Source organism: Hypomesus nipponensis, chromosome 21 (assembly GCF_054491055.1).
Source record: "Hypomesus nipponensis isolate SF chromosome 21, ASM5449105v1, whole genome shotgun sequence".
Lineage (NCBI taxonomy): Eukaryota > Metazoa > Chordata > Actinopteri > Osmeriformes > Osmeridae > Hypomesus > Hypomesus nipponensis.
In genome coordinates, this window is record NC_140381.1 from 3526999 (window position 1) to 3540000 (window position 13002).

At 50.5% G+C, this 13002-nt stretch overlaps 1 protein-coding gene across 2 annotated transcripts; it reads left to right on the forward strand.

Moving 5' to 3' along the window:
- The first annotated feature begins 238 nt into the window (after nucleotides 1–238).
- On the forward strand, nucleotides 239–9440 carry gtpbp1l (GTP binding protein 1, like). 2 transcript variants are annotated; one of them, XM_084685678.1, is made up of 14 exons: nucleotides 239–354; nucleotides 650–845; nucleotides 1492–1603; nucleotides 2385–2565; nucleotides 2844–3027; nucleotides 3244–3408; nucleotides 3707–3830; nucleotides 4076–4190; nucleotides 4762–4906; nucleotides 5023–5205; nucleotides 5357–5492; nucleotides 5828–6006; nucleotides 6407–6553; nucleotides 9050–9440. In XM_084685678.1, exons 2-14 carry the CDS (start codon nucleotides 660–662, stop codon nucleotides 9236–9238), a joined length of 2046 nt encoding a protein of 681 aa, XP_084541804.1. In that variant the 5' UTR covers nucleotides 239–354; nucleotides 650–659; the 3' UTR covers nucleotides 9239–9440. The 2 variants fall into 2 exon arrangements, with proteins under 2 accessions (XP_084541804.1, XP_084541805.1); XM_084685679.1 differs by lacking the exon at nucleotides 9050–9440 and adding an exon at nucleotides 7218–8578.
- Nucleotides 9441–13002: the final 3562 nt, after the last annotated feature.

Below are 13002 nucleotides of genomic sequence, written 5' to 3' on the forward strand. Positions count from 1 at the left end.
GCAAGGCTATCAGGTATGTCCATGGTGGACAATAATGCCATCTAGTGCACAGTTGAAATATTTGTCCTTTTAAACAATTTACAAAAAATATATAATAGATTGGCATCTTTCTTGTTGGGTATGATTGATTATTTTTAATTGACTATGATTGACTACATCCTGTAATATTTGTGACATTTGTGACGCTTTTTAGTCAGATAATTTGTTTGGTAAATACTTTTTTTTAAAGTCAAATAAGCAGAGGTTGGACTACAGTAGCCAATCAGAGTTTTCTATTTCACCTAGGGGCGTGTTTTCGACAAAACTGCATACAAACCAAGAAGAGCCAACGTTGCATGTTCACGGCTACTTCTGGTATGTCAAATGAATTAATCGTTTTCACTAGTATAGCAAGTAAAACAAAGTATGTACATTGACAGACCAAGCCAAAGTTCTATATGTTGAATATGCTGTAAGAAATCCATTCAAGCAATGCAACGTAGACATTCCAAATGACCTGGTTGTTGACGCTAGCTAGTGGCATAGCTAGGCTAACACGTTAGCTATCCTAGCTACAGGATTACTGTACAGCTATTTAGCTTCATCTTCATGCACGTTAAAACTGTCTAGTCTGTGTTGAATTTTCATCGCATTACTTTATTTTCTCCAGGTGTAGGGAAATGGCGTCGTTAGCGACAGAGCCGGGATTAAACCCGAGTGCAATACCTTCCGCGGAATCTGTGGTACCAGCTTGCATGTTCGCTCCGGACCGGGGATGTGGAGATGACCCATGCGGCGCGGAGTGCTACGATGACGGCGAGGATACCAACGGCGACTCCAAGGATCATTTAGACTTTACTAGCAAGGTAGGCCGCTGACTACATGCATGCGAGATTGAATGATTTAAACAGTCACCCGTATTAACACATTCGACTATTATGTCACTTCAGTTGTTTTCTATTAGGTAGCCGTTTGTACTGATGTTTTTTTAAACACTGTAAACACTGAACACGTTTCGTCCCAGTCAAAACATTCAATGAATGACACGTATGTCGCCATAACTGTAGCCAGCTGGTAACCACAGTTGACCACACCGAAAACGTTTTACGTTAAAATCACTTTATTTACCTACACCACGTAGGCCTACATTATAGAAATACGAAGACACCGGGAATAATTTAAGAGATGTCGTTATTATTCACTGTAGACGTATTCATGGGGCTAAGTCAAGGCTTGTTTTGTTTGCGTGTCCAGAGAATACCCTTTAGAAACACTATTGTATCAGCATAGTGTTCTGAGTACGCATCTTTTACTAAAACGTATCATTCAATTTCTTTCCCTCCCTATTTCTCTGCATCTCATTCCTTCTTTATCCCTCCATCCTTCTGTCTCTCCATTTCTCCTTCTCTCTGCCTCCCTTTCTCCTCCTTCATTTCTCCTCTCTCTCTCTCTCTCTCTCTCTCTCTCTCTCTCTCTCTCTCTCTCCGTTTCTGTCTCTCATGCGCCTCTCAGATGGCTCTCGTCAGTCCCACAGGAGAACAGTACGACTCGTTACTACGGCAACTCCGGGAGAGGATGGAAGAGGGTTGCGGAGAGACCATCTACGCGGTGGGAGTAGGTTCAGGTGAGAGCTGAGCAGCAGTCACTCCTCTCCAGCTCATCTGAGAGCTCAACACAGTTGCCTCATCAACTCGTCTTTATGTCAACATGTTGTGTCGTCTGGAAGATATCCCCACATAAAGAAAACACATGCAGGCCCCTGTGGTACTCCACTTAGCGAGCACTGAGCTAGCGTAGCGGCTAACTCATGCATTAACCTGGTCCAACACCAGTTGTTAGTGCTTAGCCAGCCCAGAAGAACCCCTCCCCCCCCCCCTAATTCCAACAGAAGTCTTTGTTGCCGCCTGTGTCTATTTTCTGTCCACTCCAGCAACTTGTCTGACCCATGTGACCCTGAGGGGGTCAAAGGTCGCGTGTGTGAAAGGGCTATATGCCTGTCAGGCCCTAGGCTGGCTGGCTGATTAGATGGTCAGGGGAAAACGCTGTCTTGCTCAGTTAGTTAGGAGGGGGGGGGGGGTGGTGGTGATGTTTGACTGGCTCTGTTTGGATCATTGGGGTAGGTTGGATGGCTGGAGGTCAGCTAGTTGGTTTGTCTATTGCCTGCCTGGATGAATGTTGTTGGTCAACGAGCTGGATGGATGTTTTCTTGGCGAGGGTGGTTGACTGGTTGGATAATGCTTTGGTTGTCTGGTTCAGATATCCCAAAGCTGTCCCTGACTGTTGGTTCTGGTTTAGCTAAACTGTACATGTTTAGGCTTCAATCTTACATACCTCCCTTCTGCTCTTTATCACAACTCCCTGCCTCCCTCCCTTGCTCCCCTCCCTCCCTCGCTCCCCTCCCTCAGACGGTGGAGATTATGGTCTGGATGAGAAGGACATGGAGGCGTCCGTGGCAACGGTCCAGTCCCTGTGCGAGCAGACCGAGGCAGACCTCATCCTGCTGAGAGATCGCACGGACGCAGGCGGCCGGGTACGAGACTACCTGATCAGGAGGAGGGTCGGAGAGCAGGACTTCCTGGAAGTCAGGTGAGGAGGGAAGGAGGGAGGGAGGGAGGGAGGGGGGGGGGGGAGGGAGGGAGGTGGACCACGAGCCAGGTCTTGTGTCCTTGTGTGTTACTCTTGTGTTTCACCGAGCGATGTTTGTCTTCCTCACATCCTTCTCCTCTCTCTATGTCACCCTGTCTCTCTATGTCACTCTGTCTCTCTCTCTATGTCTCTGTGTCTTTCTTTGTCTCTTTGTCTTTCCCCTTCTACTTCCTGTTTCATCTCCCTCTCCCCCATGCGTGCCCCCCCCCCCCCTGCAGGGTGGCGGTGGTGGGGAACGTGGACGCGGGGAAGAGCACCCTGCTGGGCGTGCTGACCCACGGCGAGCTGGACAACGGGCGCGGCTTCGCCCGCCAGAAGCTGTTCCGACACAAGCACGAGATGGAGAGCGGGCGCACCAGCAGCGTGGGGAACGACATCCTGGGCTTCGACCACGAGGGCCAGGTGAGGGGGGGGAAGACCAGACTAGGGCGGGCAGGTGAGGGAGCTGTGAAGGTGGTGTTGATTATTATTATATTTTGCCTACTACGATTTGTCTCTTTCTTTTCATTTCCTGTCTCTCTCTCTCTCTCCCTCCCACCACATCAATATCTCTCTCTCCTCCTCCTCCTTTTCCTCCTCCTCCTCCTCCTCCTCGCCCTCCCCCTCCCCCTCCTCCAGGTGGTGAACAAGCCTGACAGCCACGGGGGCAGTCTAGACTGGACTAAGATCTGCGAGAAGTCGTCCAAGGTAATCACCTTCATAGACCTGGCCGGCCACGAGAAGTACCTGAAGACCACCGTGTTCGGCATGACCGGACACCTGCCCGACTTCTGCATGCTCATGGTGAGAGGAAGGAGCGTGTGTGTTTGTGTGTGTCAAGGGTGTTTACTGGACTCAGTGGATAACTTCTCATTCTGTCCTTTCCCCTCCCTCCCTCCCTCCCTCCCTCCCTCCCTCCCTCCCTCCCTCCCTCCCTCCCTCCCTCCCTCCCTCCCTCCCTCCCTCCCTCCCTCCCTCCCTCCCTCCCTCCCTCCCTGCCTCCCTGCCTCCCTCACTCCCACCCTCTCTCTCTCCCTCTCTCCCTCTCTCCCTCTCTCCCTCTCTCCCTCCCTCCCCCCTCCCTCCCTCCCTCCCTCCCCAGGTGGGCAGCAACGCGGGCATCGTGGGCATGACCAAGGAGCACCTGGGGCTGGCCCTGGCCCTGAACGTGCCTGTGTTCGTGGTGGTCACCAAGATAGACATGTGTCCTGCCAACATCCTCCAAGGTCAGCCTTCACGTCACTCTTACACCCGACTGGATTCACGAGCTCACAGCCTGTGAGACTGTGAAATGATGACGTGGAACTGCTCAGGGAGGACAGGAGGTCAGTGTGGTGGAATGACCGTGTGTGTGTGTGTGTGTGTGATTGGAACTGTGTGTGTGTGTGTGTGTGTGTGTGTGTGTGTGTGTGTGTGTGTGTGTGATTGGAACTGTGTGTGTGTGTGTGTGTGTGTGTGTGTGTGACTTCAGAGACCCTGAAGCTGTTACAAAGGTTACTCAAGTCTCCAGGCTGCAGGAAGATCCCTGTGTTGGTGCAGAACAAGGACGATGTCATCGTCACCGCCTCCAACTTCTGCTCTGAGAGGTAGTGCGGGGAGAGGGAGGGTGTCGCGGGCTGATGATGTCACCAGGGTTGAGACTGACTCTCTATCCCACCTTTCTCTCTCTCTCTCTCTCTCTCTCTCTCTCTCTCTCTCTCTCTCTCTCTCTCTCTCTCTCTCTCTCTCTCTCTCTCTCTCTCGCTCTCTCGCTCTCTCGCTCTCTCGCTCTCTTCTCTCTGTCTCTCTCTCTTCTCTCTCTCTCTCTCTCTCTCTCTCTCTCTCTCTCTCTCTCTCTCTCTCTCTCTCTCTCTCTTGCTCTCTTCTCTCTGTCTCTGTCTCTGTCTCTCTCTCTCTCTCTCTCTCTCTCTCTCTCTCTCTCTCTCTCTCTCTCTCTCTCTCTCTCTCTCTCTCTCTCTCTCTCTCTCTCTCTCTCTCGCTCTCTTCTCTCTCTCTCTCTCTCTCTCTCTCTCTCTCTCTCTCTCTTCTCTCTCTCTCTCTCTCTCTCTCTCTCTCTCTCTCTCTCTCTCTCTCTCTCTCTCTCTCTCTCTCTCTCTCTCTCTCTCTCGCTCTCGCTCTCGCTCTCGCTCTCTTCTCTCTGTCTCTCCCTCCCTCCAGAATGTGTCCCATCTTCCAGATCTCCAACGTGTCGGGGGAGAACATGGAGCTGCTGAAGATGTTCCTGAACCTTCTCTCTTCCAGGACGTCCTACAGCGACGACGAGCCCGCAGAGTTCCAGATAGATGACACCTACTCCGTACCGGTCAGCCCCCCCCCCCCCCCACACACACACACACACACACAGACACACACGCCCCCACACACACACGCACACACAAACACACAGCAGCCCCCTGACCGGGTCCCTCTCTCTCCCAGGGCGTGGGCACAGTGGTGTCGGGGACTACGTTACGTGGATTGATCCGCCTGAACGACACGCTACTCCTGGGCCCCGACCCCCTGGGCAGCTTCCTCCCCCTGGCCGTCAAATCCATCCACCGCAAGAGGATGCCCGTCAAGGAAGTGAGGGGCGGCCAGACCGCCTCCTTCGCCCTCAAGAAGGTGTGTGTGTGTCAGTGTGGGGGTTTTCCTCGGATAAAGACGTGCTTGTACCACCCTCCCTCACTTACTTTTGTCTTTTTGTGTTTTGTCTTCTCTTCTCTCCCTCCTTTCCCCATCCTCTCCTCCCCATGGTCTCTCTCTCTCCCTCCAGATCAAGCGCTCCTCCATCAGGAAGGGCATGGTGATGATCTCTCCCAAGCTGACCCCTCAGGCCACCTGGGAGTTTGAGGCTGAGATCCTGGTCCTGCACCACCCCACCACCATATCCCCACGCTACCAGGCCATGGGTGAGACGCGCACACTCTGGCTCTCTCGCTCTCTCTCTCTCTCTCGCTCTCTGTGAGTCACTGTCACTTGCACACAACCATCATATCTCATCAACTTTCCTTTTGTTCTCATACACCCCCTCCCTCCCTCCCTCCCTCCCTCCCTCCCTCCCTCCCTCCCTCCCTCCCTCCCTCCCTCCCTCCCTCCCTCCCTCCCTCCCTCCCTCCCTCCCTCCCTCCCTCCCTCCCTCCCTCCCTCCCTCCCTCCCTCCCTCCCTCCCTCCCTCCCTCCCTCCCTCCCTCCCTCCCTCCCTCCCTCCCTCCCTCCCTCCCTCCCTCCCTCCCTCCCTCTCCAGTCCACTGTGGCAGCATCAGGCAGACAGCCACCATCCTGACCATGAACAGGGACTGTCTAAGGACGGGGGACAAGGCGGCGGTCCACTTCCGCTTCATCAAGACCCCGGAGTACCTGCACCCAGACCAGAGGCTGGTGTTCAGGGAGGGCCGCACCAAGGCTGTGGGCACCATCACCAAGGTAGGGGGCACCATCACCAAGGCTGTGGGCACCATCACCAAGGTAGGGGGCACCATCACCAAGGTAGGGGGCACCATCACCAAGGTAGGGGGCACCATCACCAAGGTAGGGGGCACCATCACCAAGGTAGGGGGCACCATCACCAAGGTAGGGGGCACCATCACCAAGGTAGGGGGCACCATCACCAAGGTAGGGGGCACCATCACCAAGGCTGTGGGCACCATCACCAAGGTAGGGGGCACCATCACCAAGGTAGGGGGCACCATCACCAAGGTAGGGGGCTCACTGGGTTAAACATGGTCTACATGGTTATGCTATATACTGGATTAAACATGAATATACTCTCCTTTTCTCTCCTCTCTCCCCCCTCCTCTCCTACTCCCTCCCTCCGTACCCCCAGCTGCTCCAGTCAGTCAACAGCCAGGCCGCCAAGGCCCAGCAGATGAAGCTGCAGTCCAGTAAGAAGGCCCTGAAGGACGGCCAGGCGGCCAATGAGGAGGCAGGGTCCACTGCACGGCCGGCCAGTCCCAACACAGGACTGCTGCCGGTGAGCAGGAAGGGGAGGGGCTTAGAACTGTGGAGCCAGATAGGACACGTGGGATAGCTCTGTGTGTGTGTGGGGGGGGAGGAGGGGGGGGGGGAGGGGGGGAGTAATGGTAGAACCTTGTCTCTCTTGCTTCTGTCTCACTTTTCAAACTGACTAACTCTTTCACTCCCCCTTTCCTCTCTGTTCTATCTCTCCTCCCTCCTTCTTTCATCCTCCTTCATACTTCCATTCTTTAATCACCTTCCTCCCAAACCGTCTCCCTTCCTTGAGCTCTTCCCATTCCGTCCAACCCCTCGCTCGCTCTGTCCACCCCCTCGCTCGCTCTGTCCAACCCTAACCCTCCATGACCTCCTCCCTCATCATCCCTTGTTTACGACCCTCTCCTCCATAACCTCCGACCTTCTCATCTCCCCCTCCAACCCCATTTCGCCTGCGCTCTGTCCGTTATAAACACCCCTCCCTCTCGTTAACTCATCCCTCCCTCCCTCCTTCCCTTGTCCCTCCCTCCCTCGCCCCTCGTCCCTCCCTCCCTCGTCTGTCCCTCCCTCCCTCCCTCGTCTGTCCCCCCCTCCCTCGTCCCTCCCTCCCTCGTCTGTCCCTCCCTCCCTCGTCTGTCCTTCCCTCCCTCCCTCGTCTGTCCCTCCCTCCCTCGTCGTGGCGGTAGACAGTGGGGGAGGAGGAGGCCCTATGTAAGGACAGCAACAAGGAGAACAAGGTAAACAGGCTGTTAACCTTCCCTGAACTACAGGAAGAGTTCTACCTGCTAGAGATCAGCAATACCTGATCATCAAATAACTTTCATTGAACTTATACCATCCATTCAACCAGAAGCAAAAATCGATAAGACATCATAGGATCTTCCCCTTCACTAAACAACAAGAACACTCAATGACAACCAAGATCAGTAAGACTTGGGTTAAGTTATTAACCTTCACTAACCCTTGTGTTCTCCTCGGGTCATTCTGACCCATCAGTCATTGTGACCCACCTTCGTTTGCGACAACTTTACCGCATACAAAAACAAAGTGAAGCATTTTCTTTTAACCGTTGGGCTGTCTCAGATCCCCCACATTGCGAAGGTTAAAAGAAAATTATTTTTATTTGCTTTTGTATTGGGTAAAATTGGGTAAACACAACGATGGTTCGTTATGAACCTTTTGGTCATGTGACCCGAAGGCAGCACAAGGGCTAAACAACAAGAACACTTTGAACTTAGAACAGCTAGGAACACTCTGACATGAAACATGAACATGAAGACGAACACAACCGCTACAGTTAAATAATACTAGCAGTTCTTAACTTTTCATTGAATTAATTATTTACCAATAATTAGCACTTTAACTAGCATAGTGATATCTCTACAGGTTAACGGCATTTATATTGTTTAATGGTGGTGAGTTGTAGTGTAAATGGATAGGGTGGCTGAGCGGTTAGGGTATCGGGCTAGTAATCTGAAGGTTGCAGGTTCGATTCCTGGCTGTGCCAAATGACGTTGTGTCCTTGGGCAAGGCACTTCACCCTACTTGCCTCGGGGGGGATTTTCCCTGTGGTTACTGTAAGTCGCTCTGGTTAGGGGCTCTGCTACATGACTACATGTAAAGGTACGTAGTAGAGGCCGTGGTGGTTGGTGTGAGTCAACATGCTAACACTGCTGGGAGACTCCTGTCCCAGCTCCTCTGCAAGCACTCTCTGTGCTTGCATTGGGAACATGCTTAGCATGGCTAAGCCTGAAAACTGTGTTTGTGAAGATGCTCTTTCATAACTTTGATGTGGGTAGCAGCCATAGCCATGCTATTTTAAACTCTGCTCCCCTGGTAATATAACCCCAATTTTGACATCTTGTTAATCCGGCCTTCTAAGGTGTAGTTATCGGAATTTAACAGTCCTCAACATTCCCAGCTTCTCCACTGCACTCTCTCTGTGTTTGTGCTCGCAATGTAAAGATACGTTTTCATGACTTCGATGTGGGTAGTAAATACAGAACATTACTCTGACCAATGAAATACTCTAGTACTAAGCACTAGTTAGTACTATGCCCTAGTACTAAGCACTAGTTAGTACTATGCCCTAGTACTAAGCACTAGTTAGTACTATGCCCTAGTACTAAGCACTAGTTAGTACTATGCCCTAGTACTAAGCACTAGTTAGTACTATGCCCTAGTACTTAGCACTAGTTAGTACTATGCCCTAGTACTAAGCACTAGTTAGTACTATGCCCTAGTACTAAGCACTAGTTAGTATTATGCCCTAGTACTAAGCACTAGTTAGTACTATGCCCTAGTACTAAGCACAAGTTAGTACTATGTCCTAGTACTAAGCACTAGTTAGTACTCTGCCTTAGTACTTATTACTTTGCACTTCTGATCCTTGATATTCTGCTGTATACACTTATTTGTGCATGCTGTGGGTTAAAGCATCTGCAAAAAAAAGAAGAAAAACCTAATAAATCTGTCTTTTCTCCCTTTCTCTCCCCCCCTCTCCCCCTCCCTCCCCCAGCCCAAGTCAGGAGGTGGAGGTCGTAGAAGAGGGGGTCAGAGACACAGAGGCAAGTCCCTGAACATGACGTTGCCATCGGCAACGACGTTACCATCGGCAACGACGTTACCATCGGCAACAACGTTACCATCGGCAACAACGTTACCATCGGCAGCTCCTGCGGGGCCCCCTGCTGGGGGGACAGCTTAAACTCACACTCCTCCTCCACCCCCCCCCCCTCGCTCTCTCTTCTCTCATCCGCTCTCTCTCTCCTTTTTTCTCTCACTCGCCCCTCTCTCGCCCTCTTTTTCTCATCCTCTTCCTCTCATTCTAACCTCTTTTCCTTTGCTTTTGTCTCCTTCCATGGACTCAGTTTCTCCCTCCATCCCCCGGCCCCCCTCCATCTCATTCTCCTCCCTCCACCCCCCCCCTTCCCTCCCTCCCCCCCCCCCCCCCTCCCATCTTACATGCCAAATCTGAGGAGCCTGACTCCCCACGTGCCCCAGACAGGCCCAGTGTCGCGTAGCGACCTCAAACTCGCGTCTCCGGTAGCAGAAAGAGGAAAAGGAAGAGGGGTTCCTCTTCGGTAGTAGAAATAGACGCCCCTTCTCAGTCTGACTAGCATTATGTTTCAGTGTGAGTCTTGCTGCCTCTAACCCCGGGTCTGCCGACAGAGGCAGGAATCTCACCCCCCCTGCCTCTGTTGAAGCCTTCAGAACCATAGTTGATATAGTCTGGGTTTTCATCCTTAGAGTCGATTGAACCAGCCCTCCCCAACCTTAAACGACATGCTCTAATACTGCCGTCTAAAAACACACCCGATGTTCGACGTGACCGGTGGCTGAACCGCGGCGACGGGACAAATCGTTGCGTCTCGGTGGAGTGTGACCCCTCAAGGATACTTCTGACAGTCGGACTCCCTCGACAAACTAACGATGTCATCAGGTTTATAGGGTGATGTTCTACGTGTTTCTTTGTAGTTTTTTTGTATTGATTTCAGAACACATACACCTTGATAATAAGCTCATTTGGACGTTTATACAGACTGAGGTGTTATCTTGCTTTAGCAGTAGTGGACATGACGTTGCAGTTTTAAATCATTTTTGAAAGACAAAAAAAAAATCCCTCGAGTTTTGGCTTCATCAGGTTGTGTTTATTTCCCCCTCTTTACTGAGGAGGGTGTTCGTCATCATCAGCCACAGTTCAGCTGTTATAAACTGTCTTTTGGCACCGAGGATGGTTTCAGTTTTCTCTCCATGATCTTTAGTCTTTTCCCTTTGTGGAGATGATGAGTCCTGGGGCTTTGGGTGAACTTGATTTGGGTCACTGGACAACTATCGTTGCTAACTAAGCAAGGTCAAACCGTTTGCCTCTGGCTTTTTTGGTGGGGGTGTTTGAATTTGATTGGTCCAGGTCTGGAAATAGAAAATCGACTTGGTTTTGCTTCTCAAGACAACTTCAACCCTTCCTTTCCATCTCAGCTGCAGGGCCAGGATCTCAGAATAGAAATATGTCCCAATTTGTTCCCTTGAAAAAAAGATTTTGCGCATGATTTTATTTTATTTTTGAAATAGAAGGACACATATTGTGTGTGTATGTATGTACAAACAAAGAAAACGTGTGCAAAAGAAAAATGCCATTTAAACTTTAAAGTGGTGCCAGTATGTGTTGTAAATTCTTTTAAGTAAAAGATGTTTCAGAATATGATCACTTGTTCCTTTGAATCCTGTTTCTCCACATTCCATAGTTGTACTGTTAAGTACAAGTTTATTCAATCACACTGAACCAAATGGTTTGAGTCATTGTTATTTTAAAATAATTACATTTTGAATAATGTGTTCATTAACCTGTTCGCAATGCAAGGCCCGCTGGCTGTCAGTTTAAGTACTAAACTACTTGAAGACTTTGTTTCTGTTGCACACGCACACACACACAGTGTTGCATTCATAAATAAGTAACATCTCCACCAATTAGTTTATGGCTCTGCAAGCTCGGCTCAGGGTTTTGTGTGTGTGTGGGGTGGAGGGGATTTATGTTTGCCCCAAGGAAGAGAAAGGCGATTTCCATTAGTTTGAGGAGATGGGAGTTTGGCGCTCGCTCAGACCAGATGCAGAGGGTTGAGCTGGAGCCAAAATCATTACACAGCAAGAGGAACGCTGTCCTCACTCTCTCCACATTCTGTTTGTTGGCTGTGCAATATCTCTCAGTATTTCTTGTTTCTCTCTCCACATTCTCTAGATTTTCCTCTTGCTGTCCCCTCACTTCTTCCCATCCAACCATACTGTGCTTCCATCTTCATTAGTAATGTTACACTGCCTTCTTCAGTCATTAAAAAGTTCTCAGAGTTATGTGTTCCAAACACAGCCAGACAGAAGCGTGTTTTTGAAGATGACACCTGCAGACTAGCCTCCACCCACAGCTCGCAACCCGCATCATTAAACCGGTTTTGACAGTTGGCCAAAAACACTTGGATAAAATGTACGCTGTTGGGCTCAGTACATCAATGGAATTCTTCTTCGGTACAGACGATCCATCTGTTTACACGGAGCGATCAACGTCTCGATTGAAGACGACATTTGGTGTGATCTACGCGTGCGGGAGAAGGAAGTAAGGAAGAGAAGTGCGTGTGTTGGAAATAGAAAGAGATAGTCGAAGGTACTTTATTGATCCCCATGGGAAAATTTCGGAAATCGCGAGAGAACTATCTTCATCACACATGCTGCTGACGTCCGTTGACGAAAAACCAGCCCAGGAAATCGACCTCGATGTTTCGTCTCTGTCCAGAAATATATTTACAGAGGTGGCCCGCGGCAACACGACCCAGGAAGTGACCTGGTGTGTCGGCCCTTTAAAAGATTCATGGCCGCTCAAGCCCCTGCTCTGAATGCCAACATCCACCTGCAGATGTGCACGCCACACGTATGCAGAGTGGGAGATCAGGTTGACTTCAGGAGAACAGTTACTCTCTCTCTCTGCTCTGACTCTCTGCTCTGTCTCTCTGCTCTGCCCTCTGCTCTCTCTCTCTGCTCTGTCTCTCTCTCTCTCTCTCTCTGCTCCATCTCTCTGCTCTCTCTCTGCTCTCTATCTCTCTGGTCTGTGTATGTCTATCTCTCACCCCCTCTCTTTCTCTGCTCTGTCTCTATGCTCTCTGTCTCTCTGGTCTGTGTATGTCTCTCTCTGCTCTCCCTCTCTCTGCTCTCTCTCTCTGCTCTCTCTGCTCGGTATGTCTCTCTCTCTGCTCTCGCTCTCTCTCTGTCTCTCTGCTCGGTATGTCTCTCTCTCTCTCTCTCTCTGTCTCTGCTCGGTATGTCTCTCTGCTCTCTCTCTCTGTCTCTCTGCTCGGTATGTCTCTCTCTCTGCTCTCTCTCTCTCTCTCTCTGCTCTCTCTCTCTCTCTGCTCTCTCTCTGTCTCTTTGCTCGGTATGTCTCTCTCTCTGCTCTCTCTCTCTCTCTGCTCTCTCTCTCTCTCTGCTCTCTCTCTCTGTCTCTCTGCTCGGTGTGTCTCTCTCTCTGCTCTCTCTCTCTTTCTCTCTGCTCTCTCTCTCTCTCTCTCTGCTCTCTCTCTCTCTCTCTGCTCTCTCTCTCTTTCTCTCTGCTATGTATCTCTCCCTCTCTCTATCTGCTCTGTCTCAATCCATCGCTCTCCACTTTCTATCGATTGTCTTGTCTTTCCCACTTTGCATATTGGATCGATCTCAATTTTCTCAAATTCTTCAGCTCACCTGTCTTTTAGTTTCTTTCTTCTTCTCTCTTTCTCTCCGGATTTTCTTTCCTTCCAAACAGAAGTTGCCTGTAGAAGTACTTCCCCCATCCATCTATCCATTAACACTGGCTTCCTGTCCTGATAAGGAGCACACGATAAGCCAATCAACCAGTCAGACTAAAAAAGCTAAAAAACGTTAAGTTCACACACACACACACCAGCGTGCACGCACTCACATGCACAAGTACACACATCCACACAATCACATGCA

Bases quoted from the DNA above. Each gene is read 5' to 3' on its own strand.
- gtpbp1l (XM_084685678.1), top strand. From the start codon at position 660: ATGGCGTCGTTAGCGACAGAGCCGGGATTAAACCCGAGTGCAATACCT. The intron at 4,907-5,022 runs GTCAGCCCCCCC...TCTCTCTCCCAG, and splicing joins ATGACACCTACTCCGTACCG to GGCGTGGGCACAGTGGTGTC. The intron at 6,554-9,049 runs GTGAGCAGGAAG...TCCCTCCCCCAG, and splicing joins CCAACACAGGACTGCTGCCG to CCCAAGTCAGGAGGTGGAGG.